Raw genomic sequence first — 27,224 nt, forward strand, 5'->3', positions numbered from 1 at the left:
CACTCCAATACTCCAGGCCCTTCCCATTTTAGAAAAGGCTATATATCAAGAAGTCACGGACCTGGCTGCTGAGCTGTTCCGATGACAGTTTGAATGTAGTGGTGATCTTCTTTGCTAGGACCTTGGCTTCATTGAACCCAAAGGAATAGAGAGAAATCTCTGCAATCATGGAGTAATCTGGAACCATCATAGCCACAGGACGGAAGAGAGCCTGGAATATACAAATCCATTAGGACAGGATGAAGACACCAGTGCTCCCTCCTCCAGCAGGTCTAGACCTGTGTGAATTCTATTCCTGGGCTGCAGCAGGAGCTTTAGAACATAAGAACACAAAAGTAGCCATACTGGATCAGATCAAAGGTCCATCTAGCCCAGTATCCTGTGCTCCAGAGGGAATGAACAGAACAGGTAATCATCAAGTGATCCATCCCCTGTCACCCATTCCCAGCTTCTGTCAAACAGAGGCTAGGGACACCCTCCCTGTCCATCCTGGCTAATAGCCACTGATGGACCTATCCTCCATGAATTTATCGAGTTCTTTTTTTAACACTTTTCTGTGGGATCTGAAGGATTCATGCAGGGTTCATGCACTTGGCAACATTCAGGGCACACCCTGAGTGTTGTGTAGGAGCAGTGCACACACGGCTCCTCTCAAGGGCATGAACCTTGGAAACTCGCCCAGATGACATGAACTGTGGGAAGCCTCCCAGGACTGGGCTCAAGGCCCGAGAGCAAGGAATGCGGTAGATAGATATTGGTAAATAAGAATATTAAACAAAGCCAGTGTATTCCTTTTATCTGTTGGAGTATGTAATGCGCAGGAGGAGGGAGAGAAATAAAAGAGAGGGTGGAAAGCTCACAAGGCAGACCAGCCTGCTTGCTTGCTTAAAGCCTTGTTCTGTCTTGTATTTGGACCGCAACAGGGATCTGTCCCAGTCTCAGTGTTTACTTACAGATGTGGTTTTTGATATCAAAATGATCCTAGAATCCTACCAAAAGCATCTTCTCTTATCTCTTGTGGAATGGACATGCCCAGATCACCAACCACCCTGCTACACTGACTGGCAGAAGCACAGCGTTGTCCATTTCTTACAATACTGGATTCATTGTTCTCTAAGGAGGACACCATGGTTCGGAATCACACCTCAGTCCATGCTGGCTAAGCTGGGGTGGGTAAGCTGCACAAAAAGCCACACAAGCTCCCCTTTTCTGGGAGGTCTGGTGGAGATCAGTGCTATTCACATAGAACACAATGGTGGTGGAGGAGAAGGCATAGCCTGGACAGCCGGAGAACAGACTGATTCAGTCCATCTCCCCAGCAGCCTCCACAGGTGGACTCCTATGGATGCCCAACCACAATGGATAGCTGCCCTGTTCCAGTTAAAATCCTGGAGGAGGGCAGCAGCTGCAACACCTTCTGCCCTCTCTTTGGGTAAATCTCTGGCGGGTCACCAGGTGGGGCAGGGAGGAGCAATTTACAGTTTCAGTGACTCTGGCCTCAGACTTTGCACAATCCTCAGTTTCACTATTAACAGTGTAAATACCAAGGTGGAGTTCTATTCTGAAAAGGTACAGCATAAAAATGGCATTATGGAGATGCAGGTTTAGTGTTTCTCAATAACACATTGTTATAACTGATTAATTTTTAACTATCTGTGCCACAGGCTCACCTGGACCCACAAGCCAGGTCAGGCCACACTCAGCTCAGGTGCAAGCAACAAGAAAACCTGTTTGCTTCTTTCACAGTCATTATGAAGTTTGTAAAGTTAAGGGCCTGTGTTTTCTAAAGAAGGTAGTGATTTTAGGTGCCTCCGTTTCTGGAAGCCCAACTTGACACGCCTGATTGGATTTTCAGAGGGCGGGCACTCAGCACACTTAGGAAATCAGGCCCTTTAAGGTGTCTCCAGCTGAGCCCCCAAAATTGCTCGGCTCTTTGGAGAGGGAGATCTGGATGTTTCTAACTACGTTTTATTTTTCTTATTGCATCCACTGTGCGCTGAGTATTTTTCCAGCCATTTCCCCAGCAGGGAAGAGAACAGCCTCAGTAAGCATCTCAGCTTTCATGCTTGCTAAAGGGTGTATGGCATTGTGAGATGGAGCTGTGGGACTGGCTATGCCAGGGCTACTGCAGTGCACATGGCCTCCTGTACACCCTGGCAGGGCACTGCTCCACCAGGAAATAATGCAAACACTCGTGCTCAGGTGGTGCAATTTCACTGGAGGTAGCAAGGAGTCTCCACAACACCTGGGCAATTTGTGTGCCTGGACAAAAGGTATTGTAGCCACAAGACATTGTAATCATGAGCTGTGTCATTCTTTTAAATCCCCTCTAGAGACAGTAAACCAAGAAGTCAGTAAACTGTTCCTGAAACTGAGTTTTCCATGCCGGGTTGCTGCTAAATCCCCAGGTCAGCCCACTCTAAGATGCCTCTTTACTGTATGGAACAGCAGCCACAGGCTTCCCTTATTAAATGTTAGGTATCTCAATCCCTTATATCTTAGTCTGTTCAACTCCTGCAACTTGCCATAATCCCAAGTGGGTAGTTATATCCAACTCTCATCCCTGAGGGTGAGCTACAGAATATATTCATTTTCAGTAATTATCTGGGTAGTTTAAGTCCTTATTTTGCCCCCATCTCCATAGTATCATAGTAATCTTTAATGTATTTATCCTCTCAACATCCCTGAGAGACAGGGCAGAGCTATTATCCCCATTTTACAGGTGGGGAACTGAGGCACTGAGATACTAAATGACTTGCCCAGGGTCACACAGGAAGACTGTGGCAGAACAGGGAATTGGACCCTAGTCTCCCAAATCAGACTAGCAGACCACAGAACCATCCTCCCTCTCTGTGCTAGTGCAGTGATGATGTTTACTGACCTTTAAGTTATCTGGTAATTCAGTGCGTCCAGCATATCCAGGGTTCATGGTGATGAAGACTGCACAGGATGGGACCAGAGGGATCTCAGCTCCTTCAAACATGAAGCGGTCCACCTAGAAAACCAAAACATGGCCATGCCCAATAAACAAGGGCAGGGACTCTGGAATTAAATAAGAAAATGACAGGATCTTCCTCTGTACCAGAAAAACAACCACTTTCCTCTCTGTATTGAAATTAGCTACTGGGGACAGGTATGGGTCACCCCACTGGTATGAAGCACTAGCTCCAGCACCCATACAGAAACTCAGTCTTAGGAGCAGTATTTCTCCTCCTTTTATGAAGAGCCCAGCTCTTACACAGAAGATTTACTGATCACTTACAATATTTCTTTTGCTCATGAAGAGCTTCCAACCCCCAGCTATAAACAGACAGCTGCCTTCACATTTATTCTGTCTGTGAATTGGGGGCAGAATTAATTTGTAGCATGAGACAAGAAAAAGCCTGAAATCCCTTTTAAGAGAGAGGGGACAGTTTCAGGTGGTGGATAAAGCAGCAGAATTTATTGCAAGCAAGTTTCTAATACTAACCCAATGTCAAGCACTTTGGATCTTAACCTTTATCAGTCTTCCCAGGAGCAGCACAGAGGTAGGCTATTAGAATTACTGATTGCTGACTCTCCATATGGGACCGAGAATTCAGAGGTGTGTGTTTGTGTGTGTGGGTTGCTTTGGAAGTATCTGAAGTCCGGATAACACACCGTGAATTCCTGCAATCACTTATGAGCAACCATGCTGGCTTGTACCTAGTCACAATAGTACATCTTCCTTCTTGCATTGCAGTGGAGGCCATCAGGAATGGTAGCACAGTCTCATCTGTTCCACTAAGTGTTCACATTGGCTCTAAGATTAGAACCTAATATAGGACAGAGAAGTAAAGGACAACGTCTAGATTGCCCTTCTCTACTTTTGAAGACTCACCCTTTGCTGCTGGGCCTTCTGAATGGTTGTGATCTGTTGAGCCACTACAGAAAGCACCTCAACATCAATGCGGTTAAACTCATCAAAGCAAGCCCACGCTCCGGAGCTGAGCAGGGAAGGGAAAACCAGAGAAGTGTCAGGAACACAGAGATAGGGAGAAATTCTAGCAGTTCAACCAGTCCAAAGTATCAGTTCTGTGTGTGGGTGGCCACGTGAGAGAGAGGCAGGAAATGAATCCAACAGTTCTCAGCATTGCTTCTAGGATACTACACCATGGTTACCTGGAGAGGTAACCACATGGGCAGCCTGATACAAACACAGCATATGACAGGCCTGCTATTGAAAGGGACATCAACTAAACCTCTCATTTTGTACCCATAATGTGGGCGCAGCTGACATAATTTAGACATCTAAGATGCCTGTATTGCATTCCAAGAAGAGAAGTCTGTGCATGAGAGAGATGCTCTCATCATTAGGGATGTTCAAAAAAAGACATAAAACTGCTTGCAAAAAAAGGTCTGGGAAGGATATTGGAATGCATTGGCTACATGTGTGCAATGCACAATTGGACCAGCTCTGTTTGCAGAGAACAGGGGGCCAATTCTATAAGGATTCCTTGGGACCCACAACAGGCTCTCCTGGCTACTCAGCCATGGCTAGGGTCAGCAGGTTCTCTTCTGCTGAGGACTGACCCTAGCTGGACATGTAAGATAGTATGCATAGGGTCAAAGACCTACATTTGAGCTGGTAGCATTTGTAGACAGCTTCAAATGAAAATGGTGCAAAGCATTTTATTTTTGCTTGACAAGAATCCAACTGTTCCTTTATACTGGCACAACAATGCCTCTATCTTTCGTTCCAACAGGCATAAGGCTAGCATCCTGCAGCCGTCCCATCACTCATTAGCTTTGGAACTGCAAAGCTCCTAGATTAAAACAATGCAGAAAGGCCCCCTTCATTCTGCCTTAACGCTATGCCACAGCTCCCCTCTCTCCCTTGTGGCTATCGTTCCAAGGCCCCCGTCCAGGGTGCCAGCACCTCCCCCCTCCCGCCCCCTTGTAGGGCACAGGTGGCAATTTATTTTTCCCAAACCACTTTTTGCACCTGGCTAGTCCCTTCAGGAATTTTCCCATAGCCATGAAGTCAAGCTGGTCGGAGCAGTTGAACACAACTGTCTGTATAGCTAGAGCTTTCCCCAGATCTTTAGTTGTTTCTGTTTTGCCTGTTCCAGCAGGTCCTGCAGGTGCTCCTCCAAATTTTAGATGCAGGGCTCCAGTAAGTGTCAAGTAGCACCTACAGCAATGAAGAAACCAGAGAGCATTAGAAGTGTTCCTACTTGGGCTTAAGAACTGTAGATCCCATTTAATTATTTAAGGTGATCTGTTCTATCTCTCTGCCTGACATGATCACTGGAAATCCATCCCATATTATTCAGAGAGCTTTACTTACATATTTAGCAAAGTGTATAGGGATTTAGCTAAGCGGCTTCTGTTAACATTAATGGGAGTTGCAGTACAGTCTTTGTACTTTTGTACAGTCTGATAGAAATTCACTGTCTGTTGGGCTGTCTGTAAGGAGTATGATTACTATAAGAAAGCTAAGTATTATTATTATCGTTACTAGGAAACACACATACTCCATGGTACTGGTTTATCTGTCCAAGGGTGTGTAATCACCAAGAATAGAATGAGCCCTTTGTAATTCAGATGGATTTTTTTATATGTCTCAGAGCAGTTCACTAAGAATCATGCCACAGCATAAATCTTTAACTGGTTGGTGGGAGCACGGATCATTAGGAATCCTGTAGATCCAACGTCAGTAAGGGCCCAATCTACCTCATCTCAAGTAACACCTGGGTATACAAAGAGTCCCAAGGCTACTTGTGTAATTAAGTGCTGCTCAGCATGAGTAAACCTGGCAGAGGAAGATCCTGGGTTTAACTCAGAATAAAATCTGTTCACCCAGAACTACTTAGACGCTTAGGTATTATTCTCTGAATAATCTGTACCTGTCAGTGAGGGGTGTGATGACCAGGCGTCCACTGTTTCCCAAATATTCATAGCCATAGATGAATTCAGCATTCACTGCTCGGATGTACAGATCATTCCTTGTCCAGTAGTATCTAATGGTGAGTGAAAATGGAATCTCAAAGACAAACAAGTACTGGCAGGGGTACAATAATAGCAAGAGCTAAAAGGGACACTGTTTGTGGCTAATAAAATTCACTGCACTCCAGGCCCTAGGAGACATGTGTCACCTCAGCACTGGGGCAGAGGTAATAAGTAATTGCTTTAGGAAGGCAGTGGCATTGGCTGGAAGGACAATCCTGACTTCTCTGGGTGCCAGGAAACAATTGTAAGCAGGAGGTGCTGTGCAACGGGAATGTCTACGATCCTCACGGGTCAGGACATCTGATGACATTGTCAAGAATCATGCCTCCCCACTGGGCATGGGCAGACCTTTAGACTGTCGTGGCACAGTCTAATCCATGTATCACATGCAAGGAGAAAATGCCCCAGAGCCTGGGTCTGTCTTAACGTATCCTGACAGAGGCAGGCATGAGCTGGGTTACAGATGACCAGTCGTGATGGTGTAACTGACTATGATATACTCCTAAGACATTCAATCCACTTGGTGCTAAGATTAGTCTTAAATAGACACACTATGCAAACACACTTGATTTCCCTCCATGTTACTGATGCTGCCGATAGGTAATGATAATGGATGGTGGCCAGGGAATCCAGACCAGGTCTGATGGCTGTTTCCCTTACCTGAGCTGAGAGATCCACTCAAAATCATTCTCACTCATCACATTCTCCTCAACCAGCTTAGCAGCCACATCCTTGGCATGGACTTCAATCACAATGAGAGCTGACAACACTGTTCGCTGCATCCTCGACAGCTTTCCTCGAACAAGGGCTACCAGATCACTTAGCTGTGCAAGGAAAGGGACGCTAGTCAGAACTGGCCCTGAACTGCATTCTGACTTCTATTCTCTAACCAACAAGGTACTAAACCAACAGTTCTCAAACTGTGGGACCTCAAAGTGGGTAGGAACCCCACTGTAATGGGGTCGCCAGGGCTGGCTTAGACTTGCTGGGGCATGGGACTGAAGCCCGAGCCCCACCACCGGGGCTGAAGCCCGAGGGCTTCAGTCCTGGGCACTGGGGCTCAGATTACAGACCCCCCTGCTTGGGACTTAAGCCCTTGGGCTTCAGCTTTGTGCCTCCCACCCCCATACCTGGGGGGTGGGGCTCAGGCAGGCTCAGGCTTTGGTCCCACCTCCTGGGGTCATGTAGTCATTTTTGTTGTCAGAAGGGGGTCGTGGTGCAATGAAGTTTGAGAACCCCTGTACTAAACGAGGACGGAAGGAGGAAAGGAAGGATGGCCCAGTAGATAGGGCGCTAATTTGGACCATGGGAGACCCAGGTTCAATTCCCTCCTCTGCCAAAGACTTCCTTTGTGACACTAGGCAAGCCACTCAGTCTCTCTCTGCCTCAGTTCCCATCTGTACTATGGGATAATAGCACTGCCCTGCCTCTGAGGGGTATTGTGAGAATAAATACATTCAAGATTGCAAGGCATTCAGATGCTGGGAGGTATCACTGTTCATATAAGATATTGAACTGTGACTTAGGGCAGGGTGTGGGTGCACTGATGAAATACCCCATGGTTACATAGGACATAGGACCTCCAGAAGGACAGTATCCCATAGTGCCATGCTAGAGCATGATTAAGTTATGGGAACATAGCTCTGATAAGGTCATATGCTTGATGAGTTATGTGCAGGTTAAGAAAACAATGGCAGAACTCTTAGAGATCTCATTTTACTGCATTCAGTATTTTTCCCACTACCTTTGGAGTTCAGTTATTTCACATACTAATGTAACATGCTGTTGAAAACAATTGACCTAACTTTGAAAAATTTCTCTAGATACTGATGCATCAGTATCTCAGGTTATGGCTGTTGACTGATTTGAAGTCAGAACTGTTTTACACGTAGAAAGTGATAAAAGACCAGGTCTCTGTGTGGAAAAATCTAAACCTGGTCTGCACTTATTCATCTTTCCTACCTGAGCACTCAGCTGTGGAAACAGTCTGGTGGACAAATCCCCAACCTCCAGGGCCTCAGATACTTCCTTTGTCCAGAAAGTTTGACAGCCAGCAATGGTCACCTGCCCAGGCCACTGCAAGACCCATGAACAACGTGGTGTCTTTAAAAAAAACACACATACATTGTATTGGTAATAAGCACTATGAATATGTTTTCTTTCATGATCCCTTGTCTCATGCCCTATTCCTGGAACCTATCCAATTCCATGTCACATATAACAATTTCTACTTAGTTGTCTACCCTATTTTCTCCAGTTGCAATGAAAAAGCTTCCCTAAGATGCTGGGCATCCAGACAATGGATGCTTAGGTGCCTTCTCTGCAACAGATCATTGGGCTATGCAAGATGTGGAGAACTGCCAAAGGCAGGTGAAGACTGGGAATCTATGGGAACCAGCAGAACAAGCTTCCAATCCTACAGCGAATTCCAGTTTATTGGAGCATCAGATTCCTAGAGTATAATAATGCCTGAGATTTCTGATGCCCCATCTCTTTTTACCTTCCTTTCTCCCAACCACCAACTGAAGTATGATCTTGATTGTCTACCTGCGTCCATAGAAACATATGGCTGAGATTCATCCCTGGTGTACATCCATTGGCCTCAGGAATTAATCTGGCCCTATGTTACCACTACCATCTCTTTGCACTGCGTGATGGACCCAAGCACTGGAGGAGAAGATAAAAAGAGGGAGCCCTATCCCAAGGAGGGAGCAGAACAGAGCAAGGAGTAGAAATGGAATCATATAGCAGGGTCAAAGGCTACACTATAAAAACTGTAGGGAGTAAGAAAACCAATTCTGCTGGCTGTCATCAATGACCACTTCCTCTTGAGACAGGACATGCCAAATGCCACCTGTTGAACTCCACCTGTATTTGCAGGTGAAGAGCCGAAGAACAGCATGGGGTGTAAGACTCTCACATGTGGATAAACCCTGATCGATCTTTCAATATTGTCCCGCACGCTGGCCTTCATAGATTTCTCGACTTCCAGCAGCCAGTCCTCCACATTGCCAGTGGGATAAATGGGGAAAAACAGCTTCACTTCCTCCCCTTCTGCAGAGTACATGTGTGTGATCTGTAGGTCCTCCTGGAAGAGCAGCTAATGGGGGAATCACAGCATGATATTAGTGGAGAGTTTCCCTTCTATCCCTGCCTTCCTATCAACATAGGTCAAGACACAAGGAATTGAGACATTGTTTCAATATGAATATGTATAATATTTTTGTCCTACTGACAGTAAAACGGCTGTGCCTCCAGGTCTACAGCAAAAATAACCACACAGGACCAGACTGCTGTGTAGCTCCATTCAGGTCAATAGAGCTACATTGATTTAGGCTACTTATAGATCTGCCCACAATTTGGTTGTGGTTACTGATAATAAATATACTACACATGTGCAAAATCAACATGTCTCTCCATGAAGTGAAAGAGGATTTTATGACAAAATGGGGCCCAACTTCATCTCTGGTATAACTTGAATGAAGTGAAACAAATTACATATGGGATGAATTCATCTCATTGCATGGCTAGGAATCAGTAAATCCTTTTTACTCTCAATTCTGTTCTTCCACTGTCCCCAGAGTTAAGAATAAAAGTGTAAGGACCCGATGCAAAGCTCAAAGAAGTCAATGGAAGTCTCTCTAATGATTCCAAGGGGCTTTGCATCAGACCCCCAACTAAGCTTCCTTTCCACTTATTCCCAGGCTAGTGACTATCAGATGTATTTTTAGCGCTGGTGTGAGATGTGGGATTGATAGTCCTGGAGTTGAAGTCTTCTACTACAGTGGTTCCCAACCAGGGCCACATGTACCCCGGGGGTACTCAAAGGTCTTCCGGGGTAGATCAAGCCATCTAGATATTTGCCTAATTTTACAACACGCTACATAAAAAAGCACTAATGAAGTCAGTACAAACTAAAATTTCATACACAATGATTTGTCTATACTGCTCTGTATACTATACACTGAAATGTGCATACAATATTTATATTCCAACTGATTTATTTTATAATTATGTGTTAAAAATGAGAAAGTCAGCAATTTTTTAGTAATAGTATGCTGTGTATTTTTATGTCTGATTTTGTAAGTTTTTAAGTGAGGTGAAACTTGGGGTACACAAGACAAATCAGACATTTGAAAGGGGTACAGTATTCTGGAAAGGTCGAGAGCTATTGTTCTAGAAATAATAAAACAGGCAAATCAGCTGTGTAAGCTTCCCCCATATGACTGGGCTAGTGAGCTTCAACCCTGATTTAGGTGGGACACCCAGGACCAAGAGGGTAATTCAACTTCTGTGGCCCGTTCAGTTCTTGGCATCTCCTGAGACTACCAACAAGGCAACCAGCTGTGGTGGTGGTGGTGTGGATATGTCTCCACTGAGAATGTTGGAGATGCATTTTAATGATAATCACAACTGAGGAAAAGTGTAGAATTTAAAACTATCTGCAACCTTACTGCAGTTTAGAAGAGAACAAAGCCAGTTCAACTCTTCTCTTTCACATGGAGATGTAGAGGCTATTTGAAAGAATCCAGGTGCTGTCTTCACAAGGCAGCGAGCCTGTGTCCTACCCTACTCCTCCCCTTACTACAATGCTTGAGAATTGCTCTATATTTCCATAATACGTGACTCCCAACATCAAGACATGCCTGCTAGCCCCAGAGGAAATAGCTTGCTTTACCTACCCGTGCAATATTCTCAAAGCACTTGCGGAGGTGAGGCTGTACAGCAGTGGGGTCCTTTGTCTGAGACAGTATCTCCAGCAATTCATCATCCGAAAGGAAGTAGAACCTGAAAACAGAGACAGAGCTAGCAGTTCATTTTGGTCTATGCTCTGTGGTTTGGTGCTCAGTCCTGGCCGTACTGGGCAACAGTCCTGAGATTTTGGTGAGAGCAACTGAGGTGGTCTTCAAGATATCCTGCTGGTCAGCATCAATTATTTGCATTGGTGCAGAAGAGCAGTGACCATAGTCCAGTTAAATGAGAGTCTCTCTGCCACAAAACGGCCTGACTCTCTGATGTGCTTCCCCTGGAGCAGTCATTTATACCAGTGTAGAGTGGGTGTAAAACAACAGTCAATCAGAATGGCAGTATTTTACTCCCATTTTGTACTGCGATCAACACTACTCTAGATGTAGATCTAAAAAGAATAAGGCCCAGAGTATTTAATTTCCCCTCATTTCCCTTCATCCCCCTCTTCCTCATGCTGATGTTTAAAGGTGCAGGCGTGTGATGATGCTATCAGACTACCCCCACCTCAACCCTGGTCCATGACACGTTGTCACGTCCACACAGTCTGCCCTATTTTTCCCTCCATCGAAAGGAAGCAGCCTCCTTGAGACCTGCAAACTCATGTGAGTTCCATGAGATTGTGCTTTGGATGACAAAGAATGATGCACCTGTTCCCGGGAGCCGTAATCAGAGTGATTCTCTGACTTCACGCCTAAGAATGGCCTTCAGTCTTCGGATTACCTGGGGAAAGATCCTCTCTTGGTTTCTAGGTATTCACTCAGCCCCTTCTGCACAAGGTCAAGTAGCTGATTACATTTCCGAAGGCTCTCCAACAGCCTGGGATCAGGACACAGGGAAATCACCTGGAAAGAACATGAACATCAAAAAAAGCATCAGTATACTAAGTCCTAGTTCAATAACCACATTGGAGGCAAGTTGGCTACAGAGAGATATTATTGCTGGGCTCAAAGAGACTCATTCACAGGAGTTTCTTCACATGGCTCTATAGAGACACGAGCTTTGTGGGGGAGGAGAGGCAGTTACATTCAGAGATAAGACAAATCGACATTTTTGGATTTGTCCAGATACCAAACAGTGGTGATCAATATTCAAACACTGAATACAGACAATGACAGTCTGTGTGGAGGAAAGGGCCGGGCAGCAGGAGAGTGCAGAATGGTGGTACCAGCATCAGAGGAATGGGGCTGAGGAGGCAGACTGTGGGGTGAGGGGAGGAAGCCAGGTGGTGGGTGGAAGTGAAAGTGGGAATCAGGCACCAGGAGGTGGGTGGTGGGATAGAGCCAGGTCATGCTGCGAAAGCACCTGACAGAATTAGCCCGCGGAACAAGTCACGAGATGCCCTATTTGTAAGGACCCAAAGCAAATTAAAGGCTGTGGCTCTGCTGTATAGGAAGGTAGGGGAAAACAACAGACTTGGCACCCCACTGCATACCGTGGGGCAGATCTCAGGTGCAGGTCTCTGCAGCTCACCCTTGATGGGGAGGTGGAAATGTGGGCAAGTTACTGAAGTGCCAGAGCCGTGGCTAGTGGCTCAACACACAGTTTAGAAACACCCCTGGCCTCTGTAAACAGCATTTTAAAAGAAGAATCTTAGCAAGCTTCCCTGACCAAGGGTATTATTCATGCAGTGCCATACCTGTGCATGGTGCTTTTACAGACAAGTATAGAAAAAGGGGACAAATGTAGCTTTGGAATAAGTGTGCACAACTGCAGGTAAGTCACTATCGCTGAATCTGTTTCTAACAGGACTGAATTTGGCCCATGGTCTCTACCTTGAGGAGTCTGCAATCTAAGCAGGTGAACAAAGAATGCAAGAGGGAAAAAAAGGATTCAATTGTAATTTATACTCAAGATGCTAAGATAGTAATACCCAGGCAAAGATGTGTGCATGCAGTATACAAGTGTGCACATGCAAACATACACACACACGCCATATGAGCACACACAGCCTCACCTCTCTGTTCTCATTAGCATTCTTCATGATCTTCCTCCAGGTTCTATCCATGGTTTGGTAGCGTTTGCTTTCTACTGGCAGCTGTCTATTGATGTCCTCTGAGCTAAAGATGGGCTCCAGGTATAGCCAAGAGCGCTGGCATGTCAGCCACTCCTCTAGGACATCCTGGTGGGAAGTCATGTAATCAGGTCAAGAGGCCTACAGCAATAAGTATAGTTCCTAAAACAGTTCCTCTCTACATACACTGGGATCAGATTGGAAATAAGAGAGGTGATCTTCTCCAAAAACATCACCCACAATACTAAAATCCACCCAGAGCAGCTGGTTGTTTCTACTAAAATAATTACCTATTATTTCATTGCTAACAACATTGACATTTAAATTCTTATTAACAGGCACCACTGGGATGAATGTGGGTGGTTCACATCTGTACATAGGCCCTATCCTTCTCCCATTGAAGTAAACATTAAAACAGCCACAGACTTAACGGTGCAGCATTAAGCTGCTAGAGCTATTCCTTCTGTCTGCCTGTAGATCACAGGACAACAGCAGGTCACATTAAGGGCTTGTCTAAATTGTGGGGTAATGCACCTTATGGGATGTGATTTCTAGAGCACACTAATGTCTTGTGTATTAATTGGTCTGTGCAGACCTTGCTGGTGTGCACTAAAGATTCCCTAGTCAGCTTTAACAAAGTGCTGTTTCAAACAGTACTATGTTAAGGCACGCCAGGGAACCTTTACTGCATACCAGCAGGGGCTACACGGACCAATTAATGTGCAACACAGTGCGCTTTATAAATCAAATCCCCATGGGGTGCATTGCTGCTCCAGAGAGACTAATTTGTTAGTCTCTAAGGTGCCACAAGTCCTCCTTTTCTTTTTGCGGATACAGACTAACACGGCTGCTACTCTGAAACTAATCCTAAGGTGGTTATCTTTGCAACAGGAAGTGCAAAGTTTTTACTATGTTTTAAGATGAAAGCTTAAATGCTGCAGAATCTGATGTGGCTGCCAGAGAAGTGCTGGCACACAGTTCCTGCCAATAATAGCTCAGTCTGACCTTGTCCGCACAATGCTCAATGAAAACTTCAATTAAGAACATTTCAAATCAAATATTTGGGTAAATTCCAAGTATTTAAGATAAGAAAACACACAGGAAATACTGCCTGAAAGGGATTCAGAACACGGTGTTCAAGAACCAGCTAAGACATGGAAATAACATCTCATTGTTCAGTGTTCATTTACTTGATGTTCCAAGCTCCATAGAATCCTGCAAAGCTTTGTAGAGTGTCCCTAGGATGTGACATGCTTTCAGCTGCTGGCAATATATACTGAAGGTTGCGTCCACATGAAGATTTTCTTAAATTCTCCTTGTGCTTCTCTGGCATCAAGACAGCCCCTCCAACTCTAGCAATGGTGCACCTGCTACTGTGGACCGGATACTGCTGGTTTTATTACTTACTGTGTCAGCCAGCCCTGATCGGAGCAGCTGTCAACGACACACTGATAAGAATGCCTGAATCTGACCCACAGCAGTGCTCCTGCCATCGCTAGCACTGGAGGAGCTGCACCGGGGTTGGGGAGAGAACATGCTCAAAGCAGCCTCAGGGGCAAACAGAGGGACAAAAATTATAAAGAACTGATTAAACACAGATGCAGTCAAATTCTGTTTTTTCCTCAGCTGTGTGGCAGGAAAAAAATGCCATCTTATATTGAGGTTAAAGAACCACATATTAACCCGGGCAGATTCTTAAATTAAAACATGGTCCTGTCCATACAGGCAACAATAAGTCATGTTATAACATGATTTAGTCACAACCATGTTTGTCGGCCACATTTAAACATGGGTTATTTTTAGTTTAGACAGGGCCTGTTTACTGCCTCTTCACTGGACCATCTCCTACTGCTGATCTCTCAAACAAAGCCATTCTTCAGGAAGATGGCAGCCTTCAGGAAGAAGCTCCTAAGTGTTATGTGACTTGGGTTTTAACACTAAGAAACTTCACCCTGGGGTCTTCCAGAGCACCAAACTGAACACAATGCAACGTATAGTAAACAATGTATTCACTCTGGAAAAATCAGTTGTGTTTGTAATAACCATTTGTTCATCCTAACTAAATCCTCCATGTATATAAGAGGAGGAGCAAGTGAATGCAACCTGATGACTTGCTGAGAGTGTGAATACATCAAGAGCAGCAGTGCCAGCCACACCCTGACAGAAGCTTCCACAGGTATAAAGAGCAAGAGTCATTTCCTTACAACCCCTTCGGAGGGGATCTGCAGAAGAGCCAGCACTGGCTGAACTCTGCTCCCATTAGAAGAGTTAAACCAAGACTGAGCACTTTTGAAAATACCATGCCTCGTGGTAATTTAGGAAGAAGGAAAATATTGAGTTAAGGGAACTACGGAAAAAACAATGGGCCAGCCTGTGCCAGACTTGCTCACAGTGATTAGCACCGTATGCCATATATAACCCTATGGAAATCAATGAGACTTCATGGCGCAAGGCACTGCTCAGTGTGAGTAAGAGTGGCACAGTTTGGGCCTGTAGGCCTGATCCAGCTCCCACGGAAATCAGTGGCCAAACTCCCATTAACTTCAGTGATGCAGGATAAAGCATTATATGAGCAGCTGGACAAAGTAGCTACTTAGAGACAGGAGGGCCCCAATCTTTAATTTAAAAAAAAAATTAGCAAAGTGTTTTAGCCAGCTTAAAAACAGAAAAGCACAGCACAGGGGTCTGATCTTCAGAAGTGCTGAGCACTCAACTTCACCGGCAGCTGATCTCTCAGGTTCACTTTACTCACTGTTCTTCATATTGCATGGGCAGACAGGTGTATAATTAAGTGTCTTTTCTGTAAAGACAGGCCAAAGAGAGGCTTCTGTGAGCACTCACAAAGTTATACATAAAATAAATGTGTAGCTGAAGTTGAAACCCACTAAATATGAGATTTTAAAGTCATTTAAGGGATTTGGATACCCAATTCCAATTAAAATTACTAGGAATTCAGTGGCCAAATCTCCTAGGCTGAGATTTTCAAAGCTGCCTAAGTGTTAAAGGAGGATTTCCCCTTTTGGCTTTGGTTGTGATCCCATCAATAAGGAAATCTGTTATTATTCCCATGGATAGAATCCCACAGTAATTCTCATGGAATTTACCATGTATTTTTAATGTGTAGATGGTCTTTAAATAGTCTAAAGCAACCCCAATTAAGTATAGTCCATACTGTGATACTGGCAGACAAAATGCCAGCTCTTGCCAAGGCTGTAGGCCTCAGCTGAGCACTGAAAAATTCATCCCTGGAAACCAGTGCAGTGTATGTTAGTATGGTTAAGATGGGTATTGGATATATAACAGTGGCTTTAGACTTTACAAAATGTTTGGAAGTTGCTACATGTATTAATCCTACTTATAATGAGCTGTCGCTCACGAAAGCTTATGCTCAAATAAATTTGTTCGTCTCTAAGGTGCCACAAGTACTCCTTTTCTTTTTGCGAATACGGACTAACACGGCTGCTACTCTGAAACTTATCATGTCTGTTTCCCATGCTATAAGGTAATACTTAAGTGTTTGCTATAGAGCTGTGAAATGTTTGTTCTGAACTATGGAACTCACCAAATAAGAAACTTTACCTAGTGCTAAATCCCTATGAAAGGTATTACCTCTTGCCCATCAGGAAGGGCTATCAAATCTAAATGGGCCATTGTGGAATGTCACAATACAAAGACTTTGCTAAATCATCCTTGCACGGGCTACATGCAAAAGAACTCATCCCATCAGCTTGAATTCTGGAAGAAGGAAATAAAGATATCTGATGTGAAAATTTTTCATCTCTTTGCTGTTTGGACTCTCACAGGGCTGGAGCTAGGAAACCGAAGCAGAGATCCCCAGAGTCAACCTGGGTTAGCCCCAACAGACATTCAGTGTGACAGATTGCTACATCTCTGTCACCTTTTAAAACCCTAGACAGTAACTCATTTCTGTATGTGTTTGCCTGCTTTAACCTGTAAATAATTCCCTCATTTCTTTTTTCTAGTTAAGAATTCCTTGATTAGTTTACTATAGGATTGGCTACAGACATTGTCTTTGATGTGAGATCTGAGGTACAAACTGACCTGGGGGTAAGTGACTGGTCTTTTGGGACTGGAAGCAACCTGAATTTTATGTGATCTTTGGTGTATTGGCAACCAACTATCACTAAGTCCGATCTTGACACCCAGGCAAGCTGCCTGGAATGCCCAAGAGGACTGTCAGTGACTCTATGGTAAGACTTTATAGTGTGTCAGGAGTTCACATTTGTTACTGGGTTGATGAACTCTAATGATAAGACATACAATCTGTTTGGGGTGTCTGCCCTGCTTTTTGACAGTCTGCCCTGAGGTTGACACTCAGTTTTAAAACACTCCAGCCAATGTGACAAGTACATCTGGTAATAACTAAGTTGATCAACCCTCAGATCCACTCAATTCTAAAAGGCCATCTCCCTCACTCTCAGGACTTCAGAGACTGTTTTTGCTACATCAGAGAAAGGAGAAATACATGGAGAAGTTTTGCTATCCTGACAGAAATATCAGTGCAATCATTCTGTGGAGCCCTGTACCTTTAGTGACAGGAATAAATGGCATAAAGGAAGAACAGCAGCCAGGGACAAACATACACACAGTGTCACAGCCACAACACACACTAACACACAATATATATATATAGCCAGATTCCCACATCACCTGCTTCCATAGGGTCAATGGTGCCTTTGTGTGTCCTTCTTAGCCAAGTACAGCAGGTTTGACAACCCCTTGCCCAGTCACACATGGGCAGGTAAGCTCCCATAAGTAAAATGAAATAATTATAAACAAACAACAATGCTGCTACTTCTAGAATTTACAAAGCACTCTACAAACATTAGCTAATTAGGATTTTTTTCCTGCTCCCATCTACAACTAACATCAAGTAGAGTGTGATCCCTGTTAGGTGCTCAGCATTCTCTTCTACCCTGGAACCAGCAAAGTACTTAAGAATGTGCCTAACTTTAAGCATGTATGTAGACCATTAAAGTCCAATGGAACTATTCATATGCTAATAAAAGTTAAGCATGTGCTTTAAGTGCTTTGCAGGATCAGGACAAGAATGCATAGCACCTTGCAGAATCAAGCCCTTAACATGAAATTTGACTATGGTAGGGCCTGAATATCACTAGGCAAAGTGCTAACTACTATGCAAGTCAATAGAACTATTCACTGTGAGAGGAACTACACTAAGGGTAGAATCTTTGTCCCATTGAAGGGCAGAAGAATTATGAGAGCCCCCCTGATGCCCTGAGCACATATGTGCCGTGAATAACTACACAGCACCAAGCTCCTTAGTTGCAACTGCATATTCTTTCTATTCAAACAGAGTTGAAAAGCCCCAATCCCTCCCTTGACCACATGGCAGCAGGTGGGAAATTGGTACCTGTGTCATCTTCAGCTTGGTTTCCCAGGTGTTCATCCTGTCTTCAAAGGGTTTCTTGAATGGTGAGAAGGACATGCTTTGAGTCATGACAATATGATCATCTAGGAGCTGCGAAGCTTCGTCAGGGCTCTTCAGAATGAAGGTTTCTGTCTCTTTATAGGGCAGTACATTGAACAGGATGGAGACCCATTCGCTCTCCATCTTATCAAGTGCCTGGGAAATGAGGAGAAGCAATTTAACCTTAGGTCTCAGTACAGGGATATTGCATAATGCTTTCCTCCATTCACATGTCTCTCAAACACCATCATTTAAAAAACTAGGTGAATGTTCGTTCCTGTGAAAGGTGCTGGTTTCCACACTGGAAACTACAGCCATCTATTTAATCCACAGAACATTCAGCAGCAGCACAAATTTCCTCTGCCCCATCCAAAGAGCCTCAACCCTTTCCTCAAGGACCACCTTCAAGGAAGAGAAAGTAACTTCATTTCCATGCCCACTGATGCCATGGCACCTCCACTGAGTCTGGCAGTACAGCGCCATTAGAGACCGTGGTAATGATGGCTTTTGCGGTATGGATATCTGCCCACTGGGAAGTGGGCTGAGCTCACAAACCCATTTCACAGAAGAAAAAGTGACTTTCAGTCCTGACCATCTTAGGCCCTATTTGAACTGGGGACGTGAAGATGAAAGACGATATCTGTATGACCAATGACTCCACTGAGCCATCCAGTCCCCTCCCCTGTTTTCATACACACACTGTATGGTAGCTGATTCACCATACCAATGTCTAATCTCCCTGACACAGATACAGAGGATTTGTCCAGTCATGCGAGGATGCTAAGATTCTCAGCTGCATTCTGCTTTTCTCTGGGATTTCTGTAACACTCAGAGAGAATTTTAATGCTCATGTAACATGGAGTTGTCATAAGGAAAGCTTCCATCTAGAGACAACTTTGGGGCATGAACTATGACACTGAAAGGAAACCCTCATTAGATGCTCTCCTCACATTCTCAATGGAGAACTCCTTGCCCGCTATCTCAGCTATTTTGGCAATGCTGTCAATGTGATCCAGCAGCTTCATCTCCAGACAGCGAGAAAATGTCAGATTGGCCTTAGGCTTAACGTTGATGTTGATCTCCTTGGAAAGCATCTCCCAGTGCCGGTTCCGCATGCCAGGATTGCGCAGGCCCTGAATCAGGGGGATATATGGTCTGAATTCTTCAATCCCGCCCCGGATTTCCACAGCTACATCCTGGCATGCTTAAAGGAGTAGGGAAAAAAACCCAAAAAAGATAACATCAGCAACAATAATATGATGGGTGGAGGATGCTGCTTCATATAGAGCTGGATTCTGCACAGTGCAGGTGAGCGGTGCTGTGCTTTCCGACAATGCAAAAAGCGAACAGCAGGACAGGGAGCATTGGTGAACCCAAGCTTGCATTAATGAAGATGCTGCCTCGTAGCAGGAATAAGGCCAAAAAGGGAGGAGCATAGTCAAGTGCCATATTTGCATATTGGAAACCACACGTCTCCTCAGACACATCTATTCACTGCCCACACCCTGCACTTTTCTAGCACCTTTAGAGTAAGGCAGCAAGCATGCAAAGGCCATGAAATTTAGTAGTACTTCCATCTAGTATGTCAATTACATCTAGGGCTTAACTTTAATTGCAGCCAAGTGTGGCCTCTGGTTGCACTTGCATCGGAAGTGCAACAACCTTGCACTCCCTGCTATGTGTCACACAAGGACTGGCAGACTGATGGCCTTAGTGGATATTGTACTATATCCTGGAGGAGCAGCGGAATGAAAAGATCAAAAGCAGGTATTCTTATTGCTTCCACTTATCATGAGTCATATTCACTCACACATCCACTCACCACCTCCTCCACTGGGGATGATTCACTGGATTGTTCAGGAGAGAGATCAAGTTTAAAAGGATGAATCAAAATCTCCCACTGCAGGATATACTTCACTCTAACCCAACTGGAAGATGGTTTTAGAACTACTACAGAAGACTGGTGGATGCATCTTTGGGAATCCTGGACTGGGACATGGGGAAGTTTACCTACAAATTTAAATCTTTTTTAATTTTTTTGGGTGGTGGGGGCATTTACTTGAAGCAGTTTTACACAAATCTGCAGAGCTGCATATGACCACCCAAGCTCACTTCACACAGAACACATATGGGATAAACTGCTGAATCACAGGAATGAGGTTTTGACGACACTCCTCATAGCCTTGTGTGCTGGGGTGCACAAACCAAACTCTCCCAGTTACCTGGTACATCCTTGAACTGCTTCACACACTTGTGCATGGTCTTAAAGGATTCATTGACATTCTTCTCTAGCTGTTCAGCATCAATTGCAGAGAGGGGGTCATTCATCCAGCTCTCAGACCAGCGTATCCAGTCTGATGCTGTGGTCCAAAGATCCCAGTATGGCTGGAATTCCTTAACCATCCTGGACAGTTTATCATACTTTGTGAAAAAAAAAAGAGTTTTAATGAACAATGGGCATATTTTCCTCTAACAGTGGCTCATATTTTTCAGAACCATGTGGCCCTGGCAAAAAGGCACAATCCCACCTAGAGCTCCTGAGTAAGCAAGGGGAACGAACATGGTCCAATATCCTTTAAGATGATTTATTTGGCTCCCCTCTACACTGCTAGCCAGAGCAGACAGGCACAGGGCCACTTCCAGCTTGCTCCCTCTCAGGGGACTTACAACCCTGGGGATGCTTGGAGGGCGCAGACCCTGTGGTCTCCCAAGGCACAACCTAGCCCTTATTAATCAGTCATGAAACAAAACAGAATTGTGGATAGAGACAGGACAAACACAGAAAAACAAAGGCCCTCTGGGCCAAATTCAACCTCACATACATGGGCACAATTCCATTTAACTGCAATCCAAGTTAAAACCATGACTTAATTTATTACTATGACATTTAGTGCCAACTTCTCAAAGGAGGGAGCATCAGGCATGCCGTCCAAAATGCATACATTCGAGTTGCACCTGCAGAAGCCCATATCCATGCATGCAAACACTTAGTCTGATGAGCAGTTAGCTGATTTTCATTTGCAAATGCTCAGTCGCATCAGTAATATGAGATTTTTTGTGGATGCAATGGACCCATACACATCTTGAGGATGTACCTGTTAAGGACCCAAGTTGCAACTATAGATGTAACAGTAAAGAAAAAATTCACACTAAGCTATTGAAAGTTAAGATACAGAAAATTATTAGAGAAAATAATTCTACTCAATAGCCATAAATGAAAGAGAGAGAGAAAATGTGCATGAGCATTTATGAGTAGCTAGAGCTACTAGTGTTTGTGACTAAAATTATTTTCTTAAGACAACACGCTGCCTTCCAAATTCACTTTCCTGTACATGTGACTATAAACCACTAGTGACATAAGTAATTACAGCCAGTCATGCCCATGTTCTGTGTGGTTTCAGAGTAGCAGCCGTGTTAGTCTGTATCCGCAAAAAGAAAAGGAGTACTTGTGGCACCTTAGAGACTAACCAATTTATTGAGCATAAGCTTTCGCGAGCTACAGCTCACTTCATCGGATGCATTCAGTGGATATTCTGTGCAGTAACTCTCCAACAGTAATGAATGTAACTAATTGCTACTTCATGAGCATTACCATCTTTATGATCCAGGAGCCAAGCCTCCCATACAGCTGGCTACCACTGCCCTATGAACTCTTGATCCAGGAGCATGGATAGATAGAGCTCTGCTACAGAAGTGGCTATTAAATGTCCTATGAACTTGCTCACCCTTCCATGTCTTCTTGGGCCACCTCTTCCACAGCATAGAAGAGATAAGCAGAGAGCATTGGAATGGAGTGACCATCAGAATGGATCGCTGGTCCTCTCTAATTAACATAAGAACTGATGCATAAGCCAGAATGGTAGATTAAATCATTTCTTTCCTTCTCTCACAATTGGGATGTTATTACCTAGGGGATTTATTTTATTGCATTGCAGTAGCACCCAAAGGCCCCAGTCAGGACCAAGGGCCTGTTGTTTGCACAGAGCCTAACACAACAGAACCTATGATCTGACACTTACATTAGTAACTGGCAATCCAAATATCCGCTCCCTGTTGTTATAAAGAAGTGCCATCTGCTGAGACTCCTTCAACTGCTTCTTGACCCTTCTTGCTTCATTTGCTATCTCATGTGCTCGGGTAATGTCCATATGGACAGAAAATCCAGCCACGACCAGCTGGAAAAGAAAAGGCAGGTGCAGTATGTGGAACTCAGGCTCAAAACACTGAATGCTGCTTTCTAGAATCTCAGCTTCACTGTCTACTCTTCGTTGCTCTCCAGCATGCAAAGAATCGGACAGCTCTCACTAAAGCCCATTTTAAATTTCATATTCTCTCTCCCCTACTCTAATTCCAGCTCTCTTCAGGCCACAGAGAAGCTGGTGAGGAGGCAATGATAAGCTTGGATCAAGATCAGCTGATAGAAAGAACAAATGTGGGCGCTGGCTGCCTCTTCCTCTTGCAATTGATTGCCACCCACTCATCAGTCCATGCCCAAATTTGTCTATACTGAGCTATACAGCCAGCAACTTGAAACCACAGAAATTAAAATGAAAGATCTGCTATGTCATTTTTTCCATCCTCAAAAATTGTTCCCAATATTATATTTTCCAGGGCCCTGTCCAATCTTTTTTAATAAACTAAAGTGTCGGGGCTTCTATCACTTCCTTTGGTAGACTATTCCACAGCCAACCAGTCTTCACTGTTAGGAAATTCTTTGCTTAATTTCAACCCATTACCCCAGTGATATCCATTTGGAGAGAGTCTTTGAAATCAGTTCAGACATTGATTAGAGCTGGTCCAAAAATGGGGAGTTTTTCCTATGGATAATTTCAAGTTTTTGGTGAAAAATCAAATCTTAAATATTTGATTTTGAAACACGGCCATTGCATCTCACGGAAATCGTTGTTCAGGTGCCTCATAGTCTCATTCTCCTATCTAGTCTGGACATGGAACCCAGCCTAGAGCTCCGATGGTACACCATGGTCTTCCCTGTTGTTGAGGAGAGGTGGTGCATCATGGGAGATGAAGTCAGCCCATAGCGGCTCCTTGAGGCACCGCAACAGCATTTCAGAATAAAAATATTTCTGTTTTCGAGCATTCAGTTTCTCCATGAAAAATGAAAGTTTTCCATGGAATTCAAACAATTTCTCATCCAAAAGCAGTTTTTAGAAAAAAAATTTAACTGGCCCTACCATTGATCTTAGAATTGCAAATGCTCCTGAAGATACCCCAGCTAACCGACAGCAATGAATTCAAGTCTTTGTGATTAGGGCTGGCTCAGAACAGCCTCCCCTAGTGTTGGATTATTAGTACCTGCAGACCATCCAGCCGTTCCAGAAAGTTGTTCTGATCCATGAGCTGAATTTTGCGGAACCTCTCCTCATCTTCCAGGTGCTGCTGCTGAATCATCTCCGTTTGTGTGGCGATTTTCAGAGGCCAGTTGCTCGCAGCCCACCTGAGCTCAGATGGAATGAGAATACAAAAAAGATGAGAAGCAGCAACCTGAGGCCTATTATTTGAATGATAATGAGCATAGTAATTAGATAACCCGATCAAACTGATGAAGGAGGCTGACCAGCTACAGAAATTTGCATGGTTTCAAAGGATATTTTTGGTGCTCTGTTATTTGATATGCAGTGTCTGCGTCTAAACTGTTCAGTAACAAGAGGCTAAGGAAAGGGAGAGGAATTTTAAAAAAAGCGAGAAATCCAGTATATTAGTAAAAGATGAATGGATTGCTAAACAATTCCAAAAAGTCCAGTGGGACTGTGCCTCTTACAATTTGTCTTCACAGTACCTAACAAGATGGGGCCCTAATCTTGGTTGAGGTCTCTTGGTGCTTTTGTAATAGAAATAATAAAATAAAGCAAAAAATAAAAATAAGCTGACAGATAAGGTCTTTTATTTGTTAAGGAGGTTGATCACTACAAGTTTGCCTCATGCCCAGGCCAGGAGGCAGTGTGAATCTGCACACCTCTACAGACTCAATTTCTGAATCAGGTGTTCAATGAACATCTAGCTTGAACTGCCACATGAAAAGATCTGAAGCACCTGGTATACAAATCAAATCCTGAGGCATTAAGAATGGTAATAGCTGCAAAATAAGCTGCTTTGACAGTAAGAGAAATGCTCACTTGTCATTGAAATCATCTTGGGTAAGGTTGTAAAGGAATTCCTCCATAACGTCATAATCTTCCATGACCTTACTTATGAGTTCCTACACAGGGAGACAGAGAGAAAAGTAGACATCCTCCAAATCACATGTATTGAACATGTTGCTTATTGGGATTGTCTGGCAGGATACACACTGCATTTGCATGACACATGCCATCGTCACACAACCTTACCCCAACACAGAGTACTTCTATACCACAAAAGCAGTGGGTCTGATTCTCCAACCTCTTGTGGTGTGAGTGATCCTCAGACTACATATATGAAAGGGAGTGTGACCCAGTGGGGAGGACACTGAACTAGGAATTGGGAAACCCAGCTCCATTCCAGGCTTTGCCACTGGTCTCCTGAGTGACCCTGGGCAAGTCACTTCACTGCTCAGTGCCTCAGTTTCTCTGTTTATAAAATTGGGATGATACATCCCTCCTTTGTAAAGTGCTTTGAGATCTACAGATAAAAAGCTCTATCTAATAACTTAGTGGTATTACTGCCAAATTAATTATAATATTAATATACTATACCAGTACAATGTAGGAGTAACTTCATTGAAGTCCCCGGCACTACACCTGTTTATAACTGGTATGAGAGGAAAATTATCACAATATTTTTATGGTTTGAAAGTTTGTAATTAATTTTCAGAAGACAGAAAAAGTCAAGATCCAATATCTGTGCAGAAGTACTGAATGGCTAACCAAGAAATAGAAGGGATATACAACATACATTAAGGACAACATTTTCAATTGCCTTTGCAAGTTTCCCCTGCAAAGACATTTGCATGCACATAAGCTGCCTTAGCACATACCAGCACGGTAGCTAGGCATCTGACTGCCCAATTTGCATAGACACATTAGTTTTATACACACATGCCCAACTGCATAAATGACATTGGGGTTAAATTTCATATGCCAGCTGAAAAACTGGATCTAAGAGGCTCGGTAGCTACAAAGCTTGTGAACACAAACTCTCAAAGCTTCATAGCAGCCTGGATCAGAGGCAAGGTTTCCCAAGCAACGAAACAGGTAATTGGACTGACTGGCCAGATCTCATTTCTTCAAACATGGATTATTTAAGAAGCTGAACCAGGGGGGAGAGATAGCTCAGTGGTTTGAGCATTGGCCTGCTAAACCCAGGGTTGTGAGCTCAATCCTTGAGGGGGCCATTTAGGGATCTGGGGCAAAAATTGGAGATTGGTCCTGCTTTGAGCAAGGGGTTGGACTAGATGACCTCCTGAGGTCTCTTCCAACCCTGATATTCTATGATTCTATGAGCTATTGTTCCAGGACAGATTCAGAGCTGGATAATAAAATGTCAAAACCGTGGGAGATCTCCATCCACTCTATTCCCAAGTTTTTATCCCCTGGCTTTACTGGGCACCCCCTTTTGATCAGAAAAGCATGCCTTACTTCCTGCACTTTCAGCTGCTCAGGGACTCCCTTCATCCACTCCCGCAGCTCAGCCAGCTCCTCAATGCTGTTTGGTTTCTCATACATTTTCCGGCTGATGACTTTGAATGCTTCACAGATCTGCAGGAGGACACAGAGAATGTGTAAATACACACACTGAATAGAGGAGCATCTGCAGCCTTCCCTAATGGGCTACAGAGTTTCATTCCTATGGGGTCACTACCTTTAATCAGTGGACTACAACAGAGGCTTAAGACCTGGTTTTCAGAGGAGCACTCACAACTCCCATTAGAGTTAATGGCAATTGTGCGTGCACAGGACATCTGAAAATCAGGCCACCAATCTCTCATATGCCAGACTCCAGTGTAAGTCAAAAAGCTGGCTGTAACCCACTGTAAGAGTGGTCTAAAGCTATAAATATACAATACTATTCTAGTTCTTCCTGTTAGTAGCTCTTCATCACCTGCCTCACACATGTAACTGTCTATATATTCTAGTTAACCTCATCAGCTCCCTGCAGGAACTTCCAGCTGGCAGCAAGGCAGATAATTTTAAATCCATGAACGTAACTATTTAGGAGATGATAGAGAGCCACAGATATTTCCATGCCACTAGGTATAGCTTTCTTGCACAGAATTTGTTACGAATGCAGGCACAGTTTGATTTAACTGGCTCTTCACATCTCCCTTCTAGTCTTTTTCAATTGGCTTCCACCACTAGTCCCATCTAACCATTCCAATGTGAGTTGCAAAACTTCCACATTAGAGAGGCCTCAACCGCTATCATTTGGCCACTGTGCAATCCCAAATTCTCTGCCGTGGTGCCTCCTGAAATAGGGGGACAGATGCAAGACAAAACAGAGAAGTGTGAAACTTACATTTTCCACCTGTAGGTGTAGGTTCTTAGCCAGTAGGTCCAACATGGAGGTAGCAAGGGCTTTGCGTTTTTTGGACAGATTTTGCTTGACACCTTCAATGCTGATGTAGAAGGGACCAATGATGATGGAGCTTGGCAGAGTATTGTCCAGCATCTCCTTTTCAGACAAGTGCAGGTTTACTATTTTTCTCACATCCTGGGCAGAGGGGCATTGGGCTTGGTACTCTCTACAACCAGAAATATAATCAAAGACAAGCCAACCCATACCATACAGCGCACAAGAACACTCATCCCTACATGTCATAAATACACATTCACATAGATGTCATTAGACCTTTGTCCAAAAGTCCAGGACATTAAATTAATGACAGGTGCATTTATTATTAAAAACCCACAGATTTCTCTGAATTTACATATTTTAGAACCATAGCGTGAGATGCATTGCCTGCCTCTGAGAGCTCACAATCTAAGATAGAGATGACAACGCACAACCCAATTGACAACTGGTCAAGGAAGAGAGAATGAGGAGAGAAGTAGGAAGGAGAGATTCCTGGGAGAATTGGGTTTTAAAGCTCAATTTAAAGACTGGCGA

The 27,224-nt window shown here is 44.0% G+C and overlaps 1 protein-coding gene across 1 annotated transcript in view; it reads right to left on the reverse strand.

Moving 5' to 3' along the window:
* DNAH1 (dynein axonemal heavy chain 1) overlaps positions 1-27,224 on the reverse strand; it is a 117,822-nt gene that overhangs the window by 72,264 nt on the left and 18,334 nt on the right. Inside the window, exons 13-31 of the mRNA XM_077823430.1 lie at positions 26,634-26,859; positions 25,757-25,876; positions 24,317-24,399; positions 23,496-23,637; positions 22,202-22,357; positions 20,405-20,603; positions 19,133-19,386; positions 18,126-18,338; positions 12,674-12,838; positions 11,440-11,561; positions 10,653-10,758; positions 8,891-9,070; positions 7,933-8,073; positions 6,631-6,794; positions 5,868-5,981; positions 4,964-5,152; positions 3,860-3,965; positions 2,882-2,995; positions 62-211 (exon numbers count right to left, since the gene is read on the reverse strand). Of these exons, the coding sequence (XP_077679556.1) occupies positions 62-211; positions 2,882-2,995; positions 3,860-3,965; positions 4,964-5,152; positions 5,868-5,981; positions 6,631-6,794; positions 7,933-8,073; positions 8,891-9,070; positions 10,653-10,758; positions 11,440-11,561; positions 12,674-12,838; positions 18,126-18,338; positions 19,133-19,386; positions 20,405-20,603; positions 22,202-22,357; positions 23,496-23,637; positions 24,317-24,399; positions 25,757-25,876; positions 26,634-26,859 (2,944 nt within the window). The remainder of the gene's footprint in view (positions 1-61; positions 212-2,881; positions 2,996-3,859; positions 3,966-4,963; positions 5,153-5,867; positions 5,982-6,630; positions 6,795-7,932; positions 8,074-8,890; positions 9,071-10,652; positions 10,759-11,439; positions 11,562-12,673; positions 12,839-18,125; positions 18,339-19,132; positions 19,387-20,404; positions 20,604-22,201; positions 22,358-23,495; positions 23,638-24,316; positions 24,400-25,756; positions 25,877-26,633; positions 26,860-27,224) is intronic.

This window comes from Eretmochelys imbricata, chromosome 7 (assembly GCF_965152235.1).
Source record: "Eretmochelys imbricata isolate rEreImb1 chromosome 7, rEreImb1.hap1, whole genome shotgun sequence".
NCBI classification, from domain to species: domain Eukaryota; kingdom Metazoa; phylum Chordata; order Testudines; family Cheloniidae; genus Eretmochelys; species Eretmochelys imbricata.